This window comes from Zalophus californianus, chromosome 17 (assembly GCF_009762305.2).
Source record: "Zalophus californianus isolate mZalCal1 chromosome 17, mZalCal1.pri.v2, whole genome shotgun sequence".
Taxonomy (NCBI): Eukaryota; Metazoa; Chordata; class Mammalia; order Carnivora; family Otariidae; genus Zalophus; species Zalophus californianus.
This window is the reverse complement of record NC_045611.1, coordinates 16,614,748-16,637,719: the sequence shown is the minus strand read 5'-3', so window position 1 is coordinate 16,637,719 and position 22,972 is coordinate 16,614,748. Positions and strand designations below refer to the sequence as shown.

The window sequence follows — 22,972 nt, the reverse complement described above, 5'->3', positions numbered from 1 at the left end:
TATTTTTTTTTCTCAAAATTTATTCATTCTTTTATTCAACAAGTACATTTGAGTGTATTTGGTGTAAGGTGCTTAAGAGTGGATATAGAACAAAGAACAAAACATCCTAGGTTCTTATGGAGCTTAAATTCTTGTGATTGGAGAGAGACAAAAAACAAATACAGTAATTTCAAGTGGTGATAAATGCTATTTTAAAAATAAACAAGATTATGTGACCAGGTTGGGAAGGGGTGCTACTTTAAATAGGATGGTCATAGAAGGCCTCTCTGTGGAGGTTAACATTTTGAATAAGACCTGAAAATGGGTTAGAAACTAGCCATTTGAAGAGATGAAAGAAGAATATTCCAGGGGGAGAAACCAGCAAGTAATAATGACTGTGAGATAAAAAATGAATTTAGTGTGTTCAAAGAATGGAGTGAGAAGGTCATTGTGGCCAGAGTATAACAAGCCTGGGGGGAATGGAAAAGAGATACAGTTGACAGGAGAAGCACCTTGTAAGCCACTGTAAAACATTAAAAGCAATTTTAAGATTAATGTCCTGATGCCTATGAAACCTGATCTTTAAACTGCATTTTTTTTTCTAGTCAGACTTTTTAGGCTTTACAGCTAACAGAAAATGTACTTAATTATAATTATTTCAAATTTTTAATTTAAATATTGCTCCTTTTTTAACTCTTGTTATTTCCTTTAAATTTAGAATCATCTTATTGTGAAGGTTCCCCCATATCACGACCAACATATAACTTTGCCAGTATCAGTGGGAATATATGTAGTGACCAATGCTGGAAGATCTCATGATGTTCAGCCATTCACTTACACTCCAGACCCAGGTATGTCAAAATAAAAAATTCTGAACTAAAATCATTAATCAATTTCTAGTTCTTTGGAAGCATATTGAAGACCAGCCAACCAAGAAGAAAAAGTTGTGTGCTAAGATGAATTGATACTAAGGACATTATTTCCTAAGAAGATGGCCACCTGTTTTTACTCTTGCGTTAAGGGTATTATTTCTGCCTATGCTCTAATAGTAAAAAGAAAAACTAGGAATGCTCTGAAGTCCTACTCTTCAGAATTATATCATGCAGATTACTTCTTAGTAAGAATTACCATTCATTAAGTACCTCTTATGTGTGGAAAGGTCAAAGCGACAACCTTGGGAAACTTAATAGTTTAGTCTGTGTCTGGCTTATAGGATGCATTTTGGGAGAGGTGAGAGATAAGCTTGGATTGATAAATGATAAAATCACAAATAGAGTTACATGCATGTAACAGATCCTAATTCATGTAGTAGTCAAAAATATCAAAAGACTACTGGATTTTAATAAATATTTTAAATATAATTTCAAGCATCTAGGTAAAGTAGTTACTTCAGAAACCAAAGCAATAAGAACACTTGAAATGTTTATAAGTTTAAAACATCTCTGGGTAAGAAGTATCTTAAGAATTTTTTGCCTAGGGCGCCTGGGTGGCTCAGTTGGTTAAGCAACTGCCTTTGGCTCAGGTCATGATCCTGGAGTCCTAGGATTAAGTCCCACATCAGGCTTCTGGCTCAGCGGGGAGCCTGCTTCTCCCTCTGACCCTCTCCCCTCTCATGCTGCTTCTCTCTCTCTCTCTCTCTCTCTCTCTCTCTCTCTCTCTCAAATAAATAAATAAAGTCTTTAAATTAAAAAAAAAAATCTGTTAAAAAAAAAAGAGGGGCGCCTGGGTGGCTCAGTCGTTAAGCGTCTGCCTTCGGTTCAGGTCATGATCCCAGAGTCCTGGGATCGAGCCCCGCAGGAAGCCTGCTTCTCCCTCTCCCACTCCCCCTGCTTGTGTTCCCTCTCTCGCTGTGTCTCTCTCTGTCAAATAAATAAATAAATTCTTAAAAAAAAAAAAAGATTCTCTCTTTCCCTCTCCATCTGCCCTTCCCCACATCCCCGCTCACACACTCTTTCTCTCTCTCTCTCTCTGAAAAAAAAAAAAAAAAGGAAAAAAAAGAATTTTTTGCCTACATTCATTTAGTTGCCTGGAGAAGAAAAGCCTTTTCCTAGCAAAAGTAGGGAGAACATTTTGGAAAATGAAATTCTTCACCTATTCCATTGACCTAGGCTTAGTTTCTGCCATGTTTACCATTGGTTCAGTTCATTCCGGTCTCAGGCACACTTCAGAACTAGCAGTACTTCCATGTTTTTAAGCTTATCATTTATGTTATTCCCAAATAGTTCAGGATTCAGTGAGGTACAAAGTGAATAATGGTGGCCAGGAAAAAAAAGCCCTGGCAAGAAAAAGCGATGGAAACAGTAGCTAAGACAGAGTTATATCTAGTCCTGATAATTACTTTCTATCACTTAATGTATCTCTCCCCTTTTTAATTTTTTCTTTTTTTTTGTTTTTTAAAGATTTTATTTATTTATTTGACAGAGAGAGAGAGACAGCGAGAGAGGGAACACAAGCAGGGGGAGTGGGAGAGGGAGAAGCAGGCTTCCCGCCAAGCAGGGAGCCTGATGCGGGGCTGGATCCCAGGACCCTGGGATCATGACCCGAGCCGAAGGCAGACGCTTAACGGCTGAGCCACCCAGGTGCCCCCTCCCCTTTTTTAAAAAATTATGTCTGAATTTCACAGCATTTGTTCATTATCCACCAGTTTGCTACAAAAGTATGCCATAGTATATAGCATTAATGAAATTAATATTTGTTTCAGAATAAAAGATCAGCAGTAAAATTTTCAGGCAGGAAAAGGCAAAGTTTAGAAATGATATACTGGTTTCAACAAAAATAGGAAAGAGAAGATACTCAAAGACCAAATATTTGATTGTTTTCTTTCTAGAAAGGTCTCAAAAATCCAAGAAAGTTTGACTTAAAACTAATGATAGTTAAAGCATTTTAGTAACTGCTAATTACTTAAATAGTGGCATTTAATATTTTTTGTGAAGAGGAGCTTACTCATGTGGGGAGAAAGCTGGCATAATTGATACAGAAGAACATTTTTCCTAATGAGCTTCTCTATTATCTGTGTGGGAAGGGACGAGAGAAGTGTATGTGTGTGGTCAGGGAATAGCCTTAAAGATTTTGCAGTCCTGAAAATACTATTTTGTGGTTGTTTGTTTTTATTGATTAATTACGAAGAGCATCAGGACTTTGAAGTACTTAGCATTAGCACTAAGAATCCTCATTTCTAGTGATACATGCTGATGATTAGAAATCTCCCTTTGAAAAATTGCCGGATAAAACAGCTTTTAAGTCTTCTGCATATACTAATTGGCTATCTTTGGCCACATTTAGGCAATCATTAACATATGTTTATTCTTTTAAGTTTTTCCTTTCATGTTTTGTATTCAGTAGATAGCAATCGCTCTCAGAAACTCTTAATAAAATAAATACATAGTATGCAAGTTGTAATAGGACCTCATGCTTCAGTTTCTGCCTTTATGTTATAGCTAATTAAAGAATCTTCTTATAATTTCACTTTTTTGTGTTTTATAAAATATAATATTTTCAGGTGTACATGAGAGAGAATATGATTTTAGGAGAACTTGGTTATAGAAAATTTGCACTATCTCATTATGATAAACCAGTTGCTGTTGTGATTCATCTGGGGACTGTGGTTAAACATTTGAATATTCATGATGCATAATTATAACAGCAAAAACTAGGCCTACCCTAATATTCGCAAGTCAGCGTAAAAATGGCAATATTATACTATTTGTCTAAATATTTAAAAGTTATAATTAAACTAGCAACTTAAATATATCCTGTCCTCCTAATTTGACTAAGATACTTTCATATCAATCTGGAAGACGAGATGAATTTAGGATTGTCAGAATGCTTGGGAGTTCCAAGCCGAATATGGTAAAATGAGGAAAGAGGATTCCCCACCCTGCCAGCCTTCTTTTCCCTTTCTTTTTTTTTAAGATTTTATTTATTTGAGAGAGAAAGCATGAGGGGGGCAGGGTCAGAGGGAGAAGCAGACTCCCTGCTGAGCAGGGAGCCTGATTTGGCCTCAATCCCTGTACACCAGGATCATAACCTGAGCCAAAGGCAGTCGCCCAACCAACTGAGCGACCCAGGCACTCCTTTCTTTTCCCTTTTTCAACTTCATTCTATACCTAGGGAGTGCACCAACAAGTGCTTCCAAGCTCTGTTCGCTCTGTAGGCCTAAGACTATACACATAGTCTAAAATAGTTATGCAGAAAATTTGGAGATCTTGGGTACTTGGTACATGGTCTAAAAGTAGGATTGGGGCAAGGGTTCAACATAAATTGGCTCTGCACACTTTGCCAGACAAGAGCCCCTCTAAAGCCCTCTGAGTCTAGTACTGCTAAAAAATACATTGCATCTGTATGTTCTCAAGAATTTAGATACTTTGCAAGGCCATAAAACTTTGTTTCATTGCTAGTTAGTCCCCAAAGCTTTTACTTCAGTCTATTAAGGCACATAAATCACATTAGCTGTTTTTTGTGGTGACTCAGCATTGGTGATTTCTGTAAGAAATGAAGGATATAATATTTATTCATTTCTTTGTTGCTCTAACAACAACTGACTAAACCTTGATTTTAAAAAGTCAAAATTTAGGGGCGCCTGGGGGCTCAATCTGTTGGGCATCTGCCTTCAGCTTGGGTCATGATCTCAGGGTCCTGGGATCGAGCCCCACGTCTGGCTCCTAGCTCAGTGGGGAGCCTGTTTCTCCCTCTCTGCCTGCCGCTTTCCCTGCTTGTTCTCTCTCTCCCTGTCAAATAAATAAATAAAATATTTTATAAAAAGAGTCAAAATTTAAAGTGTTTTCAAAGATTAGTTTCTATTTTAAAATCTGTAATTGTTGGAGCACCTGGTGGCTCAGGTGGTTAAGCATCCAACTCTTGATTTCAGCTCAAGTTATGATCTCAGGGTCATGAGATCAAGCCTGAGTCATGCTCCATACTGGGCGTGGAGCCTGCTTAAGATTCTCTTTCCCCTCTGCCCCTCCCCACCCCACTCACACAGGCACTTTAAATAAATAAATAGGGCGCCTGGGTGGCTCAGTTGGTTAAGCCACTGCCTTCGGCTCAGGTCATGATCCTGGAGTCCTAGGATCGAGTCCCGCATCAGGCTCCCTGCTCAGCAGGGAGTCTGCTTCTCCTCTGACTCTCCCCCCTCTCATGTACTCTCTCTCTCTCTCATTCTCACTCTCTCAAAATAAATAATAAATAAATCTTTAAAATAAATAAATAAATAAAATCTGTAATTGCTGGAATTAATGTTATGCTTTAAAATTGTGGATTTCTTTTCCATTCAGTTCCCTATATTTGTTGGACCTCCTATGTAGCACACTAAGATAAATTATTTAACTTCATTCTTAGATGTGTATATTTTGTCTTTTTATTCACAATTAACTAGCTCTTTATAGTCTCTTTATCATTTCACATTGTCATGTCAAAAATAAGAAATAAGGTGGGGCTCCTGGCTGGTTTAGTCGGTAGAGCCTAACACACTTGATTTTGGGGTTGTTAGTTTAAGGCCCACATTGGGTATACAATTTACTTAAAAATGAATAAATAATTAATAAAATTTTAAAAGAAATTGCAAGTAAGGTGACTCAGTTCCTATTCTGAATAAGTTAGGGAATATAAAATAAATACATTGAAAAATAGAAATTAAAATATTTAAATAAATTATTGTATAGGCATTTTAAGCAAAAACGTGGAATTTATTTAACTTTATCATTTCAGAACTGAACCCTATTCTTAGGCCCATTAAATTTTAAGTTGCCATAGTAGCTGTAGTTGATATGACTAGATGTAATAGTCCAGCAATTCTCCATTAATAATATACAAAGATTACTTTTTCCAAATCTTTACAAAAGGAATAATCATAATGTTATAGATTCTGTATGTTCATCACAGCTTTTTTAAAATTTAGCTCAATTAATTGACCAATGTTTCTCAATCAGTATTTTTTAATAAATCATTTATGTAGATGAATGGTGAATTTTTGTTATCTGGTATTACAGTATATTTGATAATTTTTAAAAAGTTTCATGTCTCTTTTGGGCACCTGGGTGGCTCATTCAGTTAAACCGGCATCCAACTCTTGATCTCAGCTCAGGTCATGATCCTCAGGGTCGTGAGTTGAAGCCCTGCATTGGGCTCCATGCTAACATGGAGCCTACTTAAGGAAGAAAAAAAAAGTTTCATATCAGTCTTCTACTCATATCATCAGTGTGAATACTGTTACAAGAAGGATTTTTTTAAGTTGCTGTTGCTTTTGTTTTCATAAGTGAGCATGTACTACTGCCCATTTGGTTGATGAATTTTAGGGCATAAATTGGTGGTTCTAAAAACTCATTCCTGGGGCACCTGGGTGGCTCATTCGGTTAACATCTGCTTTCAGCTCAGGTCATGATCCTGGGGTCCTGGGATTGAGCCCCACATCGGGCTCCTTGCTCAGCGGGGAGCCTGCTTCCACCTCTGCCTGCTGCTCCCCCTGCTTGTGCTCTCTCTCTCTCTCTCTCTCTCTCACAAATAAATAAAATCTGTTAAAAAAACAAAACAACCCCTCATTTCTGCTTAGATTTTTCTGCTAAACAAATAATTTAATATGTTTTATGGGAAATATTTCAATTAAAGATTTTTAAGATACACTTTTTTTTTAGGAAAAGTTTAAATACATCCATCTTTCTATTTTGTTTTGCTTCTATAGCAGCAGCTGGTGCTTTGAATGTAAATGTGAAGAAAGAGATATCTAGTCCTTCAAGACCTTGCTCTTTTGAAGAGGCCATGAAAGGTACCAAGTCGATTCTTTCCAAAAATTATAAATAGGTGATCCTATTTATTTTGTCTAGCGACTCTTACTTATTATGTTTTCTCTTATGTACTTGGAATACTTAGCAAGATATCTTCCATATCACAAAATAAATATTTGTTTAACTTTATTGAATGCGGAAACTTGTTTCCCAACTTGATATTTCCCTTTATTCACCATATGAAAAAACTGTTTTAAAGCATAAGTTGGAGTAGAGGAGATTTTTTTTTTATGTTTTTCATTCCCCAATGTTAGAAATGTTAAAAGTATAAAATATAAAGTTTTTGTAAAATAGAGTCTATAAAGCTTCTTGCTACCAAAATTAGTACTTGACATTGAAATTTTGAAACTGAAGAGACCAAAATTTGAACTATTTTGAAAAAGTTCAACATTTGAAAAGTTTCTTTAGGTTTTTTAGTTATCATTCTTCCTTCTGACATCTTTATTTACTCCCTGCCAATCCCAAGAAACAATGAAGATATCTTCAGGATGTTATAATGTAACACAGATTAGATCTTCCTTCCTTCCTCCTTCCTTCCTTCCTTCCTTCCTTCCTTCCTTCCTCTCTCTTTCTTTTTCTCTCTCTTCCTCTCTTTCCTTTTTTTTTTTTCCAGCTTACAAACTTTACTCTGTGCCCAGCCTCCAATACCTTGGGCGGTGGGGAGGCCAGAATGGAGTATATTTTTTTCTTAAGAGATTTCTAACACAACTAGATAGTCAGTGGTGATGCTTTTTTGCCATTACATATGAAGATGTCAATTACATAATGGCCATTGATGTATTATAATTCTAGTCTTTATATTTTTCTGCCATGAAATTCATGAGTTAAATCAAATTAAATTTTAAAATTAAAAATACTTAATGAAATACAATGGATTTTTTTATATTGTCAGTAGTAAAATTCAGCATTCATATACATAGCATAGAATAGTTAGTATAATAGTATAGTTTGTCATTTAATTTCTGAACATGAACACTTCTAGAGTAGATTAGTGAGGAATTATGCAATAGTAAGTAAACTGCCAAATTTATCTGATTGAACTACAGGAAAATTTACAAATCTGTATAATGGATAACCATAGCTTTCATTTATCGAATGTATATTAAGTGCTAGGCAATATGCCATACTCTTTACTGGCACTGTCTCATTTAATTTTCCAAACTCTATGAGGTAGGTAATTATTATTCTCATTTCACAGATGAAGAAACCAGCGTTCCAGAGAGGTTAAATAATTTGCCAAATGTCACTTAGCTAGTGTTAAAAAAGGATAGGTTGTGGGATGCCTGGGTGGCTCGGTTGAGCGGCTGCTTTCGGCTCGAGTCACGATCCTGGGGTCCTGGGATCGAGTCCCACGTTTGGGCTCCTTGCTCGGTGGGGAGCCTGCTTCTCCCTCTGCCTGCTGCTCCCCCTGCTTGTACTCTCACTCTCTCTCCCTTTAGCGAATAAATAAAATCTTTTTTAAAAAAAGGATAGGTTGAGCTCTAGTGCGTAAGGTAACACATCTAAGCAAAAATAATTTAAACCATGTTTATTAAATGAATAAATCCATAATTAATCATTAAAGAAAGGGATATCTGTGGTCTGTTTTTGCCAACTTTGCCATCCATGCTTTTCTCCAAAACTTTTTTTTTTAAGATTTTATTTATTTATTTGAGAGAGAGAGAATGAGAGATAGAGAGCACGAGAGGGAAGAGGGTCAGAGGGAGAAGCAGACTCCCTGCCGAGCAGGGATCCCGATGTGGGACTCGATCCCAGGACTCCAGGATCATGACCTGAGCCGAAAGCAGTTGCCTCACCAACTGAGCCACCCAGGCGCCCCTCTCCAAAACTTTTTGATGGTACTTTCATAGAGTATCAGACTGATGGGACACTAATCTAATCCAGTGTGAAATTTCTCATACAGGATAATGAGTTGAAGGTTAAAAAGTTTTAGCTGTCACATTTAAGTTTTAGTAATAAATGATTTAGTCATTTGATCAAAATCTTAAAAGGCTAAAACAAATGGATAAGAAACAAACACACACATGTTATTTTTCACAATTCAAACCTTATCTTGACAGTTTTATCAAGTGAAACGATGGTAGAATTTTTTTTGATGATAGAAAATGAAATTGAATACTCATTGATTTAAATTTTTCACTTGTCAGGGACTCCTGGGTGGCTCAGTCGGTTAAGCGGCTGCCTTTGGCTTGGGTCATGATCCTAGGGTTCAGGGATGGAGTCCCACATCAGGCTCCTTGCTCAGTGAGGAGCCTGCTTCTCTGTCTGCCTGATCTGCCTGCTGCTCACTCTGCTTGTGCCCTCTCTGTCTCTCTGGCAAATAAATAAATAAAATCTTTAAAAAAAGAAAAAAAGATTTAAATTTTTCACTTGTCATTTTTTTTTTAAAGATTTTATTTATTTATTTATTTGACAGAGATAGCGAGAGCAGGAACACAAGAAGGGGGAGTGGGAGAGGGAGAAGCAGGCTTCCCGCTGATCAGGGAGCCCGATACAAAGCTTGATCCCAGGACCCTGGGATCATGACCTGAGCCGAAGGCAGATGCTTAACAACTGAGCCACCTAGGTGCCCCTTTCACTTGTCATTTTAAATGGAATATCATTATTTGGAGATTCCTGATCAATGAAGAAAAAATTGTACCTTTCAGAACCAGCGGCTTTCCTTGACATATGGCTTATTCTTATGATCCCTTGAAATCAGAGCTTTAGTATAATGCCAAGGTGTCATCTGAGAGATTTAATTAAGTATACTTTAATGAGGAAGACTGAGCAACATAAATGACTTTTAAATTTGTGTTCTGGCAGGAATCTTCCAAGTAACATTCTTATAAATAGCCATCAATTACATTAAGATTTAGAACTTGATAACAAAATAATGATATTATTGAAAGATACTGAAAGCTTTTACTTTAAAGTAAGTTTCTAATTCTTTAGAGAGGGTTTGTAGGGAGTGGGTGGAGCGTAAGGAGGATAACTGCTCAGCTCACTCAGTGAGATATTAAATCTAGAGCCAGAATATCATGGTTCATTTTTGGTTTTACTCAACTGTGTATATATTCTTAACACAAAAGTAATACAAGTTAAATAATATCAAGTGTATAGTGTAAATTACTGTTAACAGTGTCTTGAGCATATTTCCGGGAAGTTTTCTGTATCTATGTAGGGACAGGTAGACATGAGGGGACACTCTAGAAATATGGCTCAAAGACTTTGTGATACAGGTTTAGGACCCAGGGATAAAGTATAGTTGACCCTCGAATAACACAGGTTTCAACTGCGCAGGTCCACTTATATGCAGGTTTTTTTCAATAAATATAGTGTGTTTTCCTATGATTTTGTTAATAGCCTTCTTTCTCTAGCCTACTTTATTGTAAGAAAACAGTATATAGTACATATAACATATAAAATATGTGGTAATCAACTCTTTATGTTACTGGTTAGGCTTCTGGTTAACAGTAGGCTATCAGTAGTTAAGTTTTGAGAGAGTCAAAAGTTCTATGTGGATTTTCAACTGTGTGTCATGATGAGTGCCTCAACCCCCACATTGTTCAAGGGTCAACTTGTATTGATGTGCATTCTCTTAGTTTCGGCTTTGTAAGGAGTGGATGAGTATGTAATAATTGAGAGCATATACTTTTCTCTAACTGGTTTTAGCTATGTGGAAAGGTTTAGGAGTGTGGAGGAACCGTATCTCAATCTCATTTTACAGGTGAATATACCAAAGCTTAGAGAAGTGCTCAAGGTGGCACAGCTAGTAACTGACAGAGCTTGGAACTTAGATTTTTCCCACACCTCTGTTTTTTTTACTCTATCATTTCTTCCCTTATAAATCTTAATCGATATTTTAAACAAGGATATTTGTACTTGACCTAAATGCTGCTTGCTGTTAACAAACCTGTAGTAAAGATTGTTCTAAGTTTCAAAGATTATTTGGCATGGGTGGAAGTGAACACTGTTTAAAAGTTGTTTGGCATAAATGGTCAATACCATTTTCCACAAATTCAAATTGATATTTGGATGGTTAAATATGTCTATCTTACTTACCTTGTGAATTTTCTGAATTGGCTTAAAAGTTCTCCCCTAGCCCTTACATAATACACAGACTTCACATGTTTGATTTTTTTTTTCCCCCTCCTTCACTAAAATGTAATTTCTGGGCAGTAGGACTTTATCCATCTTAATCATCACTGGAACCTGAAACGGTGCCTGAAACTTTGTAAAGGATCATAAATATATAATGAGAATGTAGGAAGGAAAGATAGGATGACCTCTCTCAAGCCATTTAATATGGTTTACAGGTCCATTAAAGATAATAGTTGTGGGGTCTGGGACATAATATTATAGACTTACTTTTCCCTGTCCCTCCCGTCTAAATCTACCAGATTACCTTGGAAATAATTGAATAATCATAAAAGCACTTTGAAATACAGAGAGAAGAAAGTAGACTGGCTAGGGACCTTAGAACTTGAAGATTGACACCAAGTGAGTTTCCTGGGTTTTCTTTTATCTACCTGAATTGGGCACCAGAGAAGTCTGTGACTCAGAACTGGCAACAGGCACAGAGAGAGAAAGAATAAGTCAGTAAGCATGAATAGCCTGCTTGCAAAGACTAGGAAAGGCAAAGACTAGCAGCGTCTTGGTGGGATGACTTATACTTAGTGACAGCAGCTGATCCACTAGCAAAATTTGGGGGCTAACTCATCCTCCACCCACATGTATAATAGCAACAGCAGAACTTGATATGGTCAACCCACCCCATGCCTCACAGTTGCCAAGTAGCAGTGGGCCCGATGTACTAACAGTAAAACCAAAGAGGGCCCAAATACAGGCCTCACATAAACCAGAAGCAGCAGGTCTGTCTGTCCTGTGTCACAGGATCAAAGTAGGACACTAGCAATGGTCTTTCAAATTGTCATGTGAGATGGGTCTAAAATACTTTTAAATGCCTGACTTGTGCATGATCTGAAGTTTTGTCTCAGTCAAAATTGGATTGTGAGTTGCATTGAATCTGGGTGAAAATAGGTCTGAGAACTCAAGAGGAAATGATCCATTTTTCAAAGTAATAAAGTATAGAATATCAAAAGTTAAATGAGCACTTTCCCCTCCCTCAAGATAATCAATTCCCACAGGAGTTGTTTTTCGCAGTTAGCTGTGAGACAAGTTGAAGTAAGACCAGAAAATTTTACATATTTTTAAATCAAATTATTACAAAGGTAGCTATCCTGTTAATACACCATATGCCATTTTTTAAATTAAGATTTGGTTTATTTATTTGACAGAGAGAGAGGGAACACAAGCAGGGGGAGTGGGAGAGGGAGAAGCAGCCTTCCCGCAGAGCAGGGAGCCCGATGCGGGGCTCAATCCCAGGACCCTGGAATCATGACCTGAGGTGAAGGCAGGCGCTTAACGACTGAACCACCCAGGCGCCCCAACCATAAGCCATTTTAAAGTCCTCTTTGTAGCCAGTATTTCTTCTCAGTATCAAATTAAGAAGTTTAACAGCTATGCCTTCTGGGGAATTTGTATTTCTCTCCACAGGGTTTCAAAGTAATGGTAAGCTCTTAGATCAGAATTTGGCTAGGTGTTCAGTTCAGAAGACTATCATTAGTGATATCAGTAGGCTCCACTAAGTGCCAGTAGCACAGACGTTAGAAAAGTCAAAGAAAAGGAATCAAGGAGAAAAAAGTAGATGAAATGGTAGAACCTACCTTATCTGCTATGTATTATTACCTCTCCTTCGTGTAAATCCGTAACTATTCCTGCAAACTGGAATAGAAGAGAGTGGAAAATATTTGCTGGTTTTGCTTTGGAAATTTAATTGGTAAACCTAAAATAGTGTTTAAATTTCTGAAAAGAAAAAAATTTAAGTCCTGTCAAAAAGAGAAATGTGCGGGCACCTGGGTGGCTCAGTTGGTTAAGCGACTGACTTCGGCTCAGGTCATGATCCTGGCGTCCCGGGATCGAGTCCCACATCGGGCTCCCTGCTCGGTGGGGAGTCTCCTTCTCCCTCTGACTCTCCCCCCTTTCATGTGCTCTCTCTCTGTCTCTCTGTCTCTCTCTCATTCTCTCTCCCTCAAATAAAATCTTTAAAAAATAATAATAATAAATACAAATAAAAGAGAAATGTGCTGGGGCATCTGGGTAGCTCAGGAGGTTAATCATCTGCCTTTGACTCAGGTCGTGATCCCAGGGTCCTGGGGTCCAGCCCCACATCGGGCTCCCTGCTCAGTGAGGAGTGTGCTTCTCCCTGTCCCACTGCCCCTCCCTCCACCTCCCCCTGCTCATGCTCTCTCTCTCTCCTCTTTCGCTTGTGCTTTCTCTCTCTCAAATAAATTAATAAAATCTTTTTAAAAAAATGAAAGAGAAATGCGCTCATCTGTCAGCTTAGCATATACAAGTTTTCTAAGACATTAAGTTAGAAAAGCAAAGTTTATCTGGCTACTTGGTGGCATATTCTAATGAGACACTTGAGTTTTGTTGAGGAGAGAAATGTTCAAACAATCCTATAGCCCTTAAAATGTTTTGACTTTATGCAGCCAGGCAACCATATGCTAAGGGGAGAGTTGTAATTGAGTAGCTTTAACCTGGATATTTCTAAGCTATATCCTATAATATATTGTGGTCGTGTCGATTAGTGTAATTCATGGTACCTTGAAAGGGTCCTGAAGGATACAGCTTGATAATTGAACTACGTAACCTTGTTGTTATTTAACCCAGTCTCAGGCTCCTATCAGAAGTCCTCAAGCCACTACTACTTCAAAAAAGGGAGGACACATTTTGATAACACCAGTTTTATATCTCATGCTGCCAGTATAGAATGAAAAAATAGACATTTAAATCATGATTAAGAGCATATTGTAAAATGAAATAGTTGATGATGTTAGTGATTTTAAACTTTTCTTTCTTTTTGTGTGTGTGTGTATGTGTGTATACAGCAATGAAAACTACTGGTTGTAACTTAGATAAGGTAAATATTCTTCCTAATGCTCTGATCACTCCACTCATATCAAGCAGTATGATTAAGAGTGAAGATGTTACTCCAATGGAAGTAACAGCAGAAAAAAGATCTTCCCCTATTTTTAAGGTGAGTTACATTGATTAGTGCCCCACATCTTCATCTCAGTTATAAAAATTGCTAGTTTGATTTCTTTTCCCTGTGTTTGTGCTTTTTACTTTTCCTGTTTCTTTCACATGTGTTTCTCTGTAGATGCAGTTAATGAGTTTTGCTTTTCAGAGTGATTTAACATGCTGATAAAATAGCCTGCAAAGTGACTTCCAACGTACCTTGATAAGGGAAGAATAAACATTAGCTAGACCTGTGGGATGTGGGGTATTAATGAAAGTACAGGTTTAGTATTTTCAGAATTGGAGACATTTTTATTTCCTTTTTCCCGCCAGTCTTTTTCTATAACTCCCTTTCCCTTTTTTACTTATTCTTTTCCCTCCAAAATGTTACCAGTGATCCACAAGATGGAGGTATTTTTAAGTTTACTATTACTTCATGAACTGTAGAATTAATGTGTTCTTCCTGTCCTAAGCATATCAGTAACTGATTATTAAAGTTTTTTGTTTGACTGTCTTTGCTTTTAGAACATTTATTTAAAAAATATCCTAATGACCAATATCATGGTATCACTGAGAATGCTAGTCTTACCCATTTCCCAAAAAAATAATGTAGAGTGGAAAATTGGTCCTGCATATACATGTGTTTTTAGAATAATAGTTTTTGAAGTACCATATGAGTGAATTTAATGTTTATATAGACATATTATTTGGGGATTTTTATTTTTTAGACTGCAAAGACAGTTGGATCAACTCAACAAACGTTAGAAAGTATGTCTAACATGGCAGGAAATGGGTCTTTTTCATCATCATCCTCTTCCCACTTACCTTCTGAAAATGAAAAGCAGCAGCAGATTCAGCCCAAGACATACAGCCCAGAGACCCTGACAACTATCCAGACACAGGACATTTCACAGCCTGGTCCCTTTCCAGCAGTTTCTGCTTCTAGTCAGCTACCCAACAGTGATGCACTACTGCAGCAGGCTCCCCAGTTTCAGACCAGAGAAACTCAGTCTCGAGAAGTGCTACAGTCAGATGGGACAGTGGTTAACTTGTCACACCTGACTGAATCATCCCAGCAACAGCAGCAGTCACCACTACAAGAACAAGCACAGACTTTACAGCAGCAGATTTCGTCCAATATTTTCCCATCACCAAGTAGCGTGAGTCAGCTACAGAGCACGATTCAGCATTTGCAAGCCGGAAGTTTTACAGGCAGTACTGCTAGTGGCAGCAGCGGAAATGTTGACTTGGTCCAACAGGTTTTAGAGGCACAACAACAGTTATCTTCAGTTTTATTTTCTGCTCCAGATGGTAATGAGAATGTTCAAGAACAGCTTAGTGCAGACATTTTTCAACAAGTCAGTCAAATTCAAAATAGCGTAAGCCCTGGAATGTTTTCCTCAACAGAGCCAGCAGTCCATACTAGACCAGATAATTTAATAGCCGGAAGAGCCGAAAGTGTTCACCCACCGCCTGAAAACACATTATCCGGTCAACAGCAGCAACAGCAACAGCAGCAAGTGATGGAATCATCAGCTGCGATGGTGATGGAGATGCAGCAGAGTATCTGCCAGGCGGCTGCCCAGATCCAATCTGAGTTATTCCCTTCACCTGCGTCAGCAAATGGGAACCTTCAGCAATCTCCAGTTTACCAGCAGGCTTCGCACATGATGAGCGCGTTATCTACCAATGAGGACATGCAAATGCAATGTGAATTGTTTTCTTCTCCACCTGCGGTTTCTGGAAACGAAACTACTACAACCACCACACAACAGGTTGCAACCCCTGGCACAACCATGTTTCAGACATCGAGTTCAGGAGATGGAGAAGAAACTGGAGCACAAGCAAAGCAGATTCAGAACAGTGTCTTTCAGACCATGGTCCAAATGCAACATAGTGGGGACAGTCAAGCTCAAGTTAACCTTTTTTCATCTACGAAAAGTATGATGAGTGTGCAGAGTAATGGTACTCAGCAACAAGGTAACGGTTTATTCCAGCAAGGTAATGAGATGATGTCACTCCAGTCTGGGAATTTTCTGCAGCAGTCTTCTCATTCACAGGCTCCACTTTTTCACCCTCCGAATCCTATTGCTGATGCTCAGAACCTTTCCCAAGACGCTCAAGGTTCTATTTTCCACAGCCCAAGTCCCATCGTCCACAGTCAGACTTCTACGACGTCCTCTGAACAAATGCAGCCTCCAATGTTTCATTCCCAGAGTACCATGGCTGTGCTCCAGGGCTCTTCTGTTCCTCAAGACCAGCAGTCGGCCAACCTATTTCTGTCCCAGAGTCCAATGAATAATCTTCAGAGTAACACAGCAGCCCAGGAAGAACAGATTTCATTTTTTGCCGCTCAGAACTCAATTTCTCCACTGCAGTCAACATCTAACACTGAGCAGCAGGCTGCTTTCCAGCAGCAGGCTCCAATATCACACATCCAGACCCCTATGCTCTCCCAGGAACAGGCGCAGCCCTCCCAGCAAGGTATGTTCCAGCCTCAAGTGTCGCTGGGCTCCCTGCCTCCTAATCCAATGCCTCAGAACCAACAAGGAACGATCTTCCAGGCTCCGCGCTCGATAGTCGCCCTGCAGAGTAACTCCCCGTCGCAGGAGCAGCAGCAGCAGCAGCAGCAGCAGCAGAGCATTTTGTTTAGTAGCCAGAATACCATGGCCACAATGGCCTCCCAGAAGCAGCCACCACCAAACATGATGTTCAGCCCGGGTCAGAATCCAATGGCTAATCAGGAGCAGCAGAACCAGGCCATCTTTCACCAACAAAATAACATGGCCCCGATGAATCAAGAGCAGCAGCCCATGCAATTTCAGAACCAGCCTACAGTTTCCTCTCTTCAGAACCCAGGCCCTGCCCAGTCTGAGTCGCCACAAACCTCCTTGTTCCATAGCTCTCCTCAGATTCAGTTGGTCCAAGGGTCACCCAGTTCTCAAGAGCAGCAAGTAACCCTGTTCCTCTCTCCAGCATCCATGTCTGCTTTGCAGACCAGTATGAACCAACAAGACATGCAGCAGTCTCCTCTTTATTCCCCTCAGAACAACATGCCCGGAATCCAGGGAACCGCATCTTCCCCTCAGGCACAGGCAACTTTATTTCACAACACCACTGGAGGCACAATGAACCAACTACAGAATTCTCCTGGCTCATCTCAACAGACTTCTGGAATGTTCTTGTTTGGCATTCAGAATAGTAAGAAATTCTTTCTAATTTCTTATTTCTTAAATGTTATTGGTTGAAGTGGTCAGATTATTACTATTTTTATTAAAAGGAAGCAAAACACGGGTCTTTTTTTTTTTTTTAAGATTTATTTATTTGACAGAGAAAGACACAGCGAGAGAGGGAACACAAGCAGGGGGAGCTGCGGGCAGAGGGAGAAGCAGGCTCTCCGAAGAGCAGGGAGCCTGATGCGGGACTTGATCCCAGGACCCTGGGATCATGACCTGAGCCCAAGGCAGTTGCTTAACCAGCTGAGCCACCCAGGCGCCCCAAAACACAGGGGTCTTAAGAGCACAGATTATACTTGGAACTGAGTTCAAGTCCCAGCTATACCATTTATATACCATGAGATCGTGGACAAGTTATGTGACCTGCAAAAGCTTCAGTTTCCACATCTTTAAATGGTGGTAATATTATGTACTTACTCGAAAAGGATATTGGGAGGACTAAATGCAGTCATGAATATAAATGAATGTGTTTGCCATTTTAATCTATAAACTTGAAAGGAAAATGAAGTAAGAATGACAGAAAATATCTCTGCCAATTAAAGCAAGTAGTTTCCAAGGAAGTAGAAACTCGTCTTTAATATTTATATACCAAGGAAAATGTGTAGGACTTAACGATTAACGAAGCAAAGTTGTATTTGTATACCACTTAGAGGAGACCTGGGATGAATTCCAGTACCATTTGGTGAAAACCCTTTTGGGGGCTCTCAGGTGCCCCCCTTCTAGTTCTCTTTTGAATAAGTACAATAATGAATTTCCCCCAGCAACTAATAAATATCTTCTTATGAATCTTAACAGAAAGTAACTAATCAGGTAGCTTCTCTATTTTAAATGTCTCTGCAGACTGTAGTCAGCTTTTAACTTCTGGACCAGCTACATTGCCAGATCAGTTGATGGCCATAAGTCAGCCAGGCCAACCCCAGAATGAGGGCCAGCCACCTGTGACAACACTTCTTTCTCAGCAAATGCCGGAGAATTCTTCACTAGCATCCTCTATAAATGCCAACCAGAACATTGAAAAGATTGATTTGCTTGTTTCATTGCAAAACCAAGGGAACAACTTGACTGGCACTTTTTAACTGGATGAGTAAGTATTGCATTTTGGCTTCTTTTTTTATTGAAAAGCATCGATAAATTGTGTTATTCTTACAAGATTTGTGTTTAAGTAATAACACCTTTTAGACCCTACTCTTTTGAAATACGGCTTTCTCACAAGATGATGCTTTTTCGAGCTGCACAAATTACTCTGAATGATAGCTTGTAGTTGTATTGTTAGTACTAGGCAATCCTTCTGGCTCTAAGTTTCTTTGCCGTGGAACGATAGAACATCCAGTGAATGTACTGTATATTGGATATAATTATATCTCATTTCACCCTTCCTCAAGAAATAAATACTGAGTCAGAAAAGTCTGTGGAAGTATAAATATGGTGAAGTATCATTTATAATACTGTAATATACTTTGGGGTTATTCAGGGTAACAGGAAATTTCTAAATGCTTTCACTCCCTAGTGAGTTATATTCAACTTCTCCTTCTTTTATAGAAATTCCATGAAGAAAATTCTGATTCCAAGATGTCCTGAGATCATGTGATTCCATGAGGATTTTTGAACTGTTACTTTAAAAACAAAACAAAGTATGAAAAACTGTGATTGAGTAAATGGATAGATTTTACTCTTACTGCAAAAGAGCACATCTATGCTGCCTGTTGCAGTGATTAGCCACCATTGTTAACATCTTCATATTTTATATTCCTAATAACAGTGATGACTGAGAATCCTTTTGAGTTTCCAGCTGACAGAATTAATTGTTGCTATTTTCCTAGGCGCTGTTTCTTTAAAAGTACAGTTTAAATCCAAAAGCTGGACTGCTCAGTTATTATTGCTATTAGAAAGTAATTCAAAATGTCATGTTTACTTTTGTTCTTTATTCATATTTTCTTTCCTGCATTGTTTTAGTCAAGTAATGGCTATTGAAAAAGGAAAGTTCAAATAGCAACTAAAACTAAGGCTGTGATTTTTCAATATAAAAAGCACAGTTATTGGCCATAGTGAAGGAATCTTTTTTTCAGTTTTTATGGAGAAGCTGAAGGGGTAACATTCTGACAAGTAAGCTGTATTAAGAGCTCTGCACATGTAAGAGGCCTCTTTATTTATCAGAAAGGCAGACAACACACAAACTAGGAACACTTGAAATGCTATTGATTTTATTTTTTGGAGAGTTGTTAATTCTCTGTGTTTCTTTTAAGGGGTTTAGCCATAACTGTGCATAGAAGAATAATTATCTTGCTCTATCAAAAAAATGAAGGGGCTAAAAAATGGTAAATTATGTTCTGATATCCTCCTACGGCAGTTTAAAACTGACACAGCAATTTGAGTCTGCTTTCTTCTTATCCCAGTCGTGGACCGATGTTTCCTTTTTATATTCATTTATATTCTTCTCCCCCTCTTCTTCACTTTATTTTAGACAATTAGTAATCTACTAGCTTTGTGACCCTGTAGCAACTTAAAGGAAAAGGCCACTTTGGTCTGGGGTAACCCAGCAACTCCTGCAGCACAGGCAGGGCAGGGGGCTACCCTTTCAGGAATGAGGGGAGCAGATTCCTGAGACACAAGAAACAATGCATTCATTTTTTTCCATGAACGGTGCTGTTCTGAAGTCTTCAAATTTTCCCTCTAATAGGAAACAGTGTACATTTTAATTTAAAAAAAAAAAGGCAAACTAAAATTTCCTGAAACATCACTTCTCCCTGAACTGCAGTGAGTGTAATTCACTTGTCACCTCAGTGCTTTACAGTTTGAAGTGGTCACTTATCTGATGGTTCCCACAAGCCTTAGGCTTTACAGGGTCATATCATTGACTTAAAATGAAGAATTAACTTGTGTTACATCTATAGAGAGCAAAATTATACACTCCAGAATTTGCAGTTGTAGCATTAGTTATACAGTTCTGGGTGTTCTTGCCACCCATGGGATGCCTGCTTCTCACTCCAACCTGTTGTCTGGACACATGCTTATGTCTTATTTTCCTTTTGGCATGTAGAAAGCTGTTAATACAGTTTAAGGCCAAATTGTGTGTGGCTTCTATATGTAGATAAGATGTTTTGGTATTCATGTCCCTTTCATTTTTTTTAAGTGTACAAGAAAATAGCCTGTTAAATGATTGTTGTAGGCTACTTTTCTGTTTGTTTGTTTGTTTGTTTTTAATTTTTTTCTATCCTATACATTTAGTTGAACTTTGTGGAATTGTGGTGTTGCTTTTGTTTATATAGCCAGATTTTTTCCCCCTTTTTGTGGTCTTCCTTGGTTCTTTGAACGTGCTCTTCTTCTAATTTGTTTTTTCTCTTTGTTCTTATATATTCATTCCTCCACCCCCAACCCTTTCTTTCTTTCTCTCTCTGATTGAGAGGCATTGAATTACGTTTTCAGTAGTACAGGCTTCTTGCCGATATGAAGGGAACTTTTCAGAAAGAGACCTACTCTGGGTCATTTACTTTTGAATACAGTTTTCAATCGTTCAAGTTTTGGATGGTTTATATCTAATGTGTGTTTCATTTTTTTGGAAAGCTATATTTTGTATTTAGGAAATGGTATACTATTTTGCTATTTGTACTGAGTGAGTACATTGGCATAAATATAGAAATTTATATATATACATATATATAAACTATTCTTTTTTTGCCACACATTTTTGTGGTAAATTTGTGAGTTTGTCTGATGTTCTACCACAACGTGGCGTCTGATAACAGTGAGGGGGGGTTTGTTATGTCTTTATTGAGTATTTAAGTATCTTTTGAAACAAATGACCTGTTCATCTGTGGCCATTCCATCGGGCAGTTCCTTGATGTTATTAGTGGGCTAAAGGCAGCTTACTGTGTGTTTGCTGGATCTTTCACTCAGAAAAATGTTAGAGTAAGGAAACCCATCTAGGCAGTTGTGTCCAATGGTGTTTCACAAGAATGAGCCATTCAGTCCTTGCTCACTATATATTTAATATTTTATTGTTGTTATTGTTATTATTAATTGGCTTTCTGTATTCTATGCCTTTTATTTATAATGACACTAAAAAAAAAATCCCATGTTTGTAATTTTAATAACATTTTCCCCATCTTGTAATATCCAGAGCTACTTTATAAATTCTCTGAACCAAAAGCATTTTCCTCAATATATCATCTCTCCCCACCCCATCAGGAAAAATTATCCAATATAGTTCAGGTTATAAGAAGGACCAGCCACACAATCCAGTGCTTCAGTTTTAAAATGTAAAACTAACTGCAGAGGTATAAAGAGGTGGCTTACCCAGCAGGTATAAAAATAAGAAGTAGAAATAAAATACTGTAAGTTTATTTCTGAGTTTTCTGACTTTTTTCCTAAGAGATTACACAGGAGACTCAGGAAGTCTATTTGTTCACCAAGTTCCAATTAGAATGTTTGTTAACACTGCTCTGTGGATGAAGTGGTGGCAAGAAGACTGGCTTGTGTGCTGACTTCTGTTCTGTCATTTAGCAAGAGGCTTATCATAAAATGCTGATTGCCAATGCCAAGTCACCAGGGACCAATTTTCTGTTTTATAGTATCTAAGTTTAGAACAGAACACACACCTGAACTGTAGTGGCTTGATTGGATGGAGGCAGAAAACCCAATTTTCGTTTTCATAAATTTTGGTTATTTATACAAGGGCTGTGCTATGCTACCATATTATTCAATAATGATGAATTTTTTTTAACATTGTTTAATGTTCCTTACACCTAAAGGTCAATGTTAAGTACAACATTCTGAATATTTGGTTACAAAAAGCATTTGTCTTCTTATGAAGAGTTAGCTCAGTGGTCAGTGGTTGATACTTGTGCTAATAATACAATTTCCAGATTACTGTTATAACTTATAACTACATATGGGAGAGACTCCATGAGCCAGCGAAGGCCTTGGAAGCAACAATTAAATTTATTTATGGCAGAAGGACCTAAATAAACTATGAACCTTTTTTATTCCTTTATATTGTTACATTCAGTTGCTCTTGCTTTTAGCAGCTCACCTTAATGCTTGGAGCTTATCTGTGTGTGTGTGTGTGTGTGTGTGTGTGTGTGTGTGTTATTCATTATTGTCATTCCATTATATATCCACGCCAACATGGGAGAAGATAACTAGAAGTCATATTGGCTTCTGAGCTTTATCATGGTAATTACCTTTGTAATTAGAGTATTGTGCTGTTATTTAGTCAGTACAAGTCTGTTTTGCCAGTCTCCCTAGAACAGGTTTTTAAAGGGCTTTGTTTAATATAAAAGCAGAATTAACGAAAGATCTCCCTTCCTTCCTTTCTTTTCTTTTTTGGTAATATTGTGTATGCTATAGTTGAAACTTCCATTATATTGCATTTCCTGTCCATCACAACTTCAGTTAATCTGCCTAGGAAAAATAATGTCAAAGGAAATGAGAAAGAAATTATATCTGAGTCCCTCTAGAACTAAGATAATTCCTTTTGACCATTTAAACTGTTTTGGACACTTGTTTTGGAAAAGTGAAATCTGTTTAGACAGATCAGTAATTAAAGATCAGAATTAAATGTGATAATAATTGAAGTCTCAAAACAAACATGACATAAATACTCACAAGGAGTAATTTGAGAATTTTTCATTGTTCTCATGACAGTTTCTGTTCTAATACCTGTTTCCTAGTTAATTTTTTTTCTAATTAATTGAAAATTATATGAGGCCTGTTAGGTTTGTGCTGCTTCATGACCACAGGCTTCATCCCTACCCAGTGCAACCATGTTATATCTGCACACCTTTGGTTATAAGGAGGGACTCAGTGAAGACAGAAACTGTATAGTTCAGCAGCTTTATTAGAAAAATAACTCAGAGTACATGCCTTAGTAAGTTAGGTTAGTAGAATCTCATAACATATTAAGAGGTTTTCTCC

General features: G+C 37.9%; 1 protein-coding gene across 8 annotated transcripts in view; it reads left to right on the top strand.

Moving 5' to 3' along the window:
• Positions 1–21,218, top strand: part of NFAT5 (nuclear factor of activated T cells 5) — a 114,902-nt gene extending 93,684 nt beyond the window's left edge. For 5 of the 8 annotated variants that reach the window (XM_027617073.2, XM_027617071.2, XM_027617076.2 and 2 more), the window contains 6 exons: positions 698–830; positions 6,656–6,739; positions 13,694–13,842; positions 14,552–17,024; positions 17,900–18,143; positions 18,599–21,218. In XM_027617073.2, the coding sequence (XP_027472874.2) occupies positions 698–830; positions 6,656–6,739; positions 13,694–13,842; positions 14,552–17,024; positions 17,900–18,135 (3,075 nt within the window). In that variant the 3' untranslated portion in view covers positions 18,136–18,143; positions 18,599–21,218. The remainder of the gene's footprint in view (positions 1–697; positions 831–6,655; positions 6,740–13,693; positions 13,843–14,551; positions 17,025–17,899; positions 18,144–18,598) is intronic. The other 3 variants (XM_027617074.2, XM_027617072.2, XM_027617075.2) reach the window with 2 other exon arrangements.
• Positions 21,219–22,972: the final 1,754 nt, after the last annotated feature.